Source organism: Empidonax traillii, unplaced genomic scaffold (genome assembly GCF_003031625.1).
Source record: "Empidonax traillii isolate 1590-97213 ecotype Southwest subspecies unplaced genomic scaffold, ASM303162v1 scaffold183:size818647, whole genome shotgun sequence".
Classification (NCBI taxonomy): domain Eukaryota; kingdom Metazoa; phylum Chordata; class Aves; order Passeriformes; family Tyrannidae; genus Empidonax; species Empidonax traillii.
In genome coordinates this window covers 346,598-352,800 of record NW_020955376.1, presented here as the reverse complement: position 1 = coordinate 352,800, position 6,203 = coordinate 346,598, and the positions used below count along the sequence as shown (strand labels likewise).

The following is a 6,203-nucleotide window of genomic DNA, read 5'->3' as shown; positions in this document are numbered from 1 at the left end:
AAGCATTTAAACACTTTGATATCCCTGTGCTCTAAAATAAAAACTATAACAAACAAATCTAAAACAAACAGAGGACAGATGATCTTAATAGCTTACATTTGGCAAGCACTGAAGAAAAGCTAGTACAAAAGGACTACTCCAGTTTAGGGGGTACCGTGGCCCTTGTTAAACAATAACTGAATAATCTTACCTCCTTCTCCTTTTGCACTCTTCATAAGGAAGGGTCAAAAAGTATCTTCTATTCCAAAGTTCATTAAGTGGCCTAAGATAATAACATATTTAGTTCCCTCTTCCATTTTACGGCAGTTTTAATATACCAGGTTACATATTACTGCTTACTCATAATTGTAAAGCAGAAAGCCTTCAACAATCAAAATATAAACATTTTTCTCATTGTCACATGCAGTCTGTGGCTCTTCTGTCACAACCCCTGAGCTTGCTGGGCTTTTTATCCAATTGTGAATCTTTGTCACCATTTCATCCATATAGAGGGCATCAAGTGCTAGATGAAAACAAAGTTAGACATCCCTTAAACACAGAGAATAAAAGAAAAAAAAAAGAACCGTTAAGTACCCTTCAGTTAATCAGTAAGAATCAAATAATCCATATACAAATTTAAAGGAAGTTCAATTTAAATCTGAACCTCAAATATTATCTCATGCACATTAGTAGTCCTATGTTTGCAATTGATGATTTCCTGAAACCAATGCTTTCACCAGGATTGGGGTATTTCTGGTGGCTGAAGTCTCTCTCAACTTCACGACACCCAAAATTTTGGGAACTCACTTTATAGCTTTTTGCTTCAGGACAGATATTGCAGGGACTATTCTCCTCTTCCACAAAACTTGTGAAAACTTACTTACCCTGAGACCTCCACCTTTCTGTCAATTGTCATAGATGGAGTGGATGCTCAACATTTTGTGCTTCAGGTTTTTATGAGGTTCAGGTGTATGGAAGGTGGGCACAAATGGATTTAAAGGAGCACAGCACACAAAGCAAAACAGCACAATGTAACACCTGCTTTTGTCTGTAGACACACAAGAATATATTAAGTACTGAAAGGCAGAAAGAAGGCAGCCTTCAGATGACATAAAGGCAAATACATTTTTAAAAGCTTTTAAGAGCAGCATTAAACCTGGATATTTGAGCCAGAACATCCAATTTATCTCTCTAGTTCCACATTCCACTTTCATGAAGTTTACAAGTTGAGCCAAAGACTGCATAGCTCATAAGCAACATTTTTCAGATACAACTGAAGGGTCTGACCAGTGTTCTGACTGACATATTTTGTGATCAGCAAGTATCAACAGAATTTAGCCACAAAGCAACTGTTCACAACTAGATGTAACCTGAATCAAAGCACTGGCCTAAAGTGGATCTGGATCTAGAAGTTTATTGACACATTGAACCAGCATTAATCAGGAACTTAAAAACATTTGTTCTTTATGTGAGATTTGAAATGAAATAAAGGTGTCAGGTTAAGACTCCAGTTTTGACTGATTTGGAAAACTCAGTAGTGATATCCCATAAGTTCCTTATCAAATAAAAAAAAAAATCCATTACATAGAAAGTGATGAGGTTAAACTTAGGCCAGTGTTACAAGCCAAAGGTAACTGAACAGTACCATTTGCTATTGCACCAGATATAAGTGTAAAAACAGAGGAAAAGATTAAAAAGAGAAAAGGAAAGGTTAAGCAGTAAGTTGAGCTATTTACTAGTTAAGCAGGTTTTCTCAATGAGCTGAAGGAAACTGAGCAAAGGATTGCTCTGAAACAACCTTTTGTTTAGTTCCTTGCTTAGAGGAGAAGAAGGGCATGGAGGGGAAAAAATGTTGAAGCTCAGCACAACAGAATTTCAATACAATATGCAAAAGCAATGCTTCAAAGTTACTGACCATCATATAGCTTAAATCCACGTTCATCTGTTTCTACTTCAGACTCTGGCTGAAGGAGAAAAAATTGAATTTTTTCAAGGCTGCTCTTATGATCACTGTCACAGATATATACACTTCACTAATAAACATAGGATTATACACTTTTTTACCCCAATTAATATAATTTATCTTCACCATTAAATTGCTACATAAAACTGTTAAAATACAAAAACTTTATTTAATCTAGAACAACAGATACTCCAAAGCATATGACTTAAGTTCATTAGAGCTTTACTTAAGAAATAAGAGCTCCTTCATCCTCCTTAACAAACACCTCCAACATCAACACACAAGCTGCTTTTCTGCTTTGATTTGGGAGACAAAGAACTACTTACTGCTGTAAGGGTGTAGGCTTAACACAGAACCACTAAATTCATTAGCACAAGAGATCTTGAAAAATGCATCCAACATACACTCGCTCCTTATTTTAAAAGGGTAGCAAAGAAGACAGTAATCTTCTTTTTGCTGAGTATACTCAGTGGTTTGGCTACTGAGACTTCAGTTTACCCCAGTTCTCCTTTTATTTCTCCTTCTCATGAAGTTACTATTATTTTAAGCAGCATCCATTTTAAAAGATAGTCAATAGGAGAACTGAAAAAAGAAGAAATTATACTAAAACCTACTCAAGCCTTATCAGGTCTTTCCATAAATACTGTTACCTTAAAGAAGTCATCTTGAGAGATTATATCACAGTTGGGAAGCATTTTCTTAAGCTTTTCTGCTAGCGTGGTTTTCCCCCCATTTGTTACACTGTTAAAAAACATTGTGAAAACTTCATCAAGACAAAAATTAATCTTTTAATTAGATGTACAAGCTCACACATACATTTCTATATAGTTAGAGGTAAAGGAACAATACAACTCCTTCCCCAAAAGTTTATTCACATTAAATACTCTCTACCTAAAGAAATTTTCTGGTATGTTCCAACAGCTTTCAGACAGTAAATCTAGCAGTGCCAAGAAAGAGGCACCTGTACCTGAGACCTCTGACAGAGACAGAGCAATTTGTTAATTACATGCTGTAAAATCATACCATTATATGTTGTATTTGTAATCCAGTTTCAAGAACATTTATATTCAGAAATAGAAATTATATCGCTTCATTCTGAAAGAAAGACCAGTCTTAAGCTGTAGAGGAAATTTAATTTTGTAATACTTACCCTCCAAGGCCAATAACCAATACTTTCATTGTTTGTTTTCTCCTCAGTTCTTCCTTTTTACTGTCAAAAACAGAAGACAGTGAAAACTCTTAATTCAGCAACAAGAAAAGTAGCTGCCATATTCAGAAATACCAATTATAGAGAAGATTTCTGTCCTTTCGTCCATTATTTTTCTTTTTGCAAAGCTACAGTCAGAACCTCAACTGTTGGTTCTAATGCTAACAAAACCCCTGCAATTTATATGCCACATGTAAACTTCAATGTACTTTATCTTTGACCATATTTTAATCATTTGAAAAGAACTCTGAGAGACTCAGTTCTAAAAATATTAATATCATTCAAGTCCTTAAAGATAAGCACAGTCACTAGCACAAGGACTTATAGTATAAAAAAACCTAGGTAAACAGAGGCTGGGGTGGCAAATACAGTCATTAAAAAAGAAACAAGTGACATCCTGGGAAGAAAGATGTTTTTAAAATGTCATGAAGAGTTATAACCAAGAGTATCTTCAAAGATTCTTCTATGAATCTGGTCTCAGCAGTGTAATATTCAATGTGTAATTCACCACTCCGTTCTTGTGAGGACTAACAGCACAGACCACACAAGGACTCCTCCTCTCCTATAGATTAACCTGAATGCATTAAAACTAGTATAAAGGCTGTTTAAGCCATCCTAGCTGACTTAGCACTGTGAAGGACTAGGTAGCATTTGATTTTCTCCAGAAAAGATCAGAGTGAAACTATAAAGGCTAATTTAGCCACCCATACTCCTGCTGCTGTCAAGAAACCAACCCTGAGGCTCTGGCTGGCTGAACACCTTCAGTGGTCAGAGCTGCCAGAAGACACAATCCTGTCTTGCCCCAACTCCTTCCCTTGAACTTTCTTTTGGAACAGGTGTTTGCAGAGAACTATACTGGAAAAGGACCACTGCTGAAAAATAGTTCTGCAAAGAGTGTGGGGAAGAATATTTGTGTTGAGCTGAACAAATTCGCTCCAGTTACACATATCTGCAAAGGTATGATGTAGCAGGACAGGTTGTTCCCTTGGCAGCAACAGGGCTGCTTGTCTTGGCAGCACCACTAGTCTGGTTCATCAACACAGTTTAACATTTGTTAAACATTGCTTTCCATAAGCACACATCAATTTGTAACTGTTTAACCCCAGACAAACACCCTTATTTTCAACTGCTCTGTCTTCCTAGGTAGCACTTAAGGAGGTAAGGTCTATGACACCTAAGACCTGAAAGGATGGAGCAGGCACAACTGTCTCACCTACCCCAATAAACAAGTATCTGTACTATACTAGAAAAAAGACTGTTCCAGGGCATCAGTATGAAAGTAAAAACACAATATTTCTGTGAAAAGTAAATTTTAAGCATTTATGGAGTCTGAAATAATAACATCCTTTTGCATTTGGTGCAGTGACTGGACGTTCAACTGTTTCACAAGTCTGTGATGTGATCTTGGCATGGTTCTTTTTAATGTATTATTATATTGAAAAAACCCAACAACAACAGACATACCGACTAGTCAAGCCATCACCCATATGATAGCAATGGCTTTGTAACGATGCTGCACATCTACTTGCACTGGCAAGTTTTTTTAAGTTAGTACACTTGGGTTTTCTAATCATATTGTAATTCTCAAGTTAAAAGACAATTGCATGCTTATGATATTGGCTATTAGTGCAAAGAGTGAAAACAGATGATCTGTTCTCAGAAAGTGATGACACTCAGATAACAAAAAAACAAAACCAAACCGCTCTTTTCTAAAAATCATCAGTAAGAGTTGTGTTGGAGAGGATTACCCTTTGTCCCGCAAAGGATGCTATGTAACAAACTAAATAATAACTGGACACACATGTTGAGCTTTGGACTTCAATTTATGTCCTTGTCTACATGTAAATTAATCTCAGTCTAAGGCAAAAAACACTAGCATAAAAAAAAACACCAACTCTTCTGATCTCTGAGTAATGTATAACACAGATTGCAAAGGCAAATTTTTAATCAATGCTGCAACACAGAAACCCTAAACCACTTTATCTGGCCTCAGTTTAGCATCTCTAAATAAAACAAAAACCCATGACAACGCTAGCGCAGCACTGCCGTCACCCCATTTTTAACAGCATACCGGGTCAAAGCTCGCGGGCACGGGGACCGAAGAGTGCTTCCTTCCAGGCACCACCAGAGCCGGGCAGGGAGCGCCTCTCCCGGGCATCAAGCTCACACACACACCGGGGTTGGCGGAGGGGCCTGGGGTCAGCGCGCCCGTCGCCTCTCCCAGCAGCTGCGACGCTTCAGCGTCTCCGAGGTTCGCACTTCACTTAAACCACGCTGGGAGCGTGCCCAGAGCGGAGAGCCCGCCTCTCACGTCCTGTCACGGAACTGCCCAAGGCTCGCGTACCTCCGAGAAAGGCCGGCTCCACGCGCACCGTGCTCCAGCCACACGCCCGGGATCGGATTGGGATCGGGGTGGGGAGGGGGATCGGGAGCGGGATCTGTCCCCTCGCAGCCCCCGGAGCCGCCGCGCCCCTCTGACCTCCCAGCCCCGCCCCTGCCGCGCGCCCTCTTTCACCGCCTCCTCGGCGGGGAGAAGGGGCGGGGTCTCACCCTCAGCGCGCGCGCCGATTGGCTGCGTCCCGCCCAGGCCGGCGCGGCGCCTGCGGCCGGCGGAGCGGAAGGATCCGCCCTCGCGTCTCGCTACTGCTGGCGCCGCGCGCCCGTCCCGGGAGCTCCGAGCGGGGTTTGCGCCGCCGCCCGCACCGAGGCCCGCCCGCCCGCACACAGCCGATCGCCGCCGCGCCACAACCCCGCCCGCGCTCAGCTCGGCTCCAGCCATGTCCAAGCCTCCACCTAAACCGGCCAAGCCAGGTGAGGGAAGGACGCGGCGGCCTGACCTGCCGTCCCCGTGCAGGGTGCGACGGAGCTCTCTGCCTGCTGACGCGTGGATGATTTGGGAGTCGGGTATGGGCCCTCAAACAGAGAGCCCGAGCGTGAGTGGGAGCGGGGCAGAGCCGCCCTTCCCTTCCTGTCCGCGCCCTGCCGCCATGAACCCGCGCACCGCTCTCCTGATGTCGCAGGGGAAGGTAGCCGCTCCCGTGGCTGGGAAGGGCC

General features: G+C 42.1%; 2 protein-coding genes across 3 annotated transcripts in view; one reads left to right on the top strand and one right to left on the bottom strand.

Moving 5' to 3' along the window:
- Positions 1-13: 13 nt before the first annotated feature.
- Positions 14-5,359, bottom strand: NMRK1 (nicotinamide riboside kinase 1). Of its 2 annotated transcripts, none has more exons than XM_027886290.1 (6): positions 5,221-5,359; positions 3,093-3,152; positions 2,593-2,683; positions 1,895-1,943; positions 340-502; positions 14-262 (listed from the first exon to the last, which is right to left on the bottom strand). In XM_027886290.1, exons 2-6 carry the CDS (start codon positions 3,119-3,121, stop codon positions 187-189), a joined length of 408 nt encoding a protein of 135 aa, XP_027742091.1. In that variant the 5' UTR covers positions 3,122-3,152; positions 5,221-5,359; the 3' UTR covers positions 14-186. The 2 variants fall into 2 exon arrangements, with proteins under 2 accessions (XP_027742091.1, XP_027742092.1); XM_027886291.1 differs by lacking the exon at positions 5,221-5,359 and adding an exon at positions 3,668-3,711 and having other exon boundaries at positions 3,093-3,156.
- A 453-nt stretch (positions 5,360-5,812) lies between these two features.
- Positions 5,813-6,203, top strand: part of OSTF1 (osteoclast stimulating factor 1) — a 21,743-nt gene continuing 21,352 nt past the window's right edge. The window contains exon 1 of the mRNA XM_027886288.1: positions 5,813-5,960. Within this exon, the coding sequence (XP_027742089.1) occupies positions 5,927-5,960 (34 nt within the window). The 5' untranslated portion in view covers positions 5,813-5,926. The remainder of the gene's footprint in view (positions 5,961-6,203) is intronic.

Excerpts from the sequence above, each read along its gene's own strand:
- NMRK1 (XM_027886290.1), bottom strand. The coding sequence starts at position 3,121 with ATGAAAGTATTGGTTATTGGCCTTGGAGG. Across the intron at positions 2,684-3,092 it reads TTGGTTATTGGCCTTGGAGG|TGTAACAAATGGGGGGAAAA; the intron begins GTAAGTATTACA and ends GTTTTTTAACAG. Across the intron at positions 263-339 it reads TTTCTGCTTTACAATTATGA|GCCACTTAATGAACTTTGGA; the intron begins GTAAGCAGTAAT and ends TTATTATCTTAG.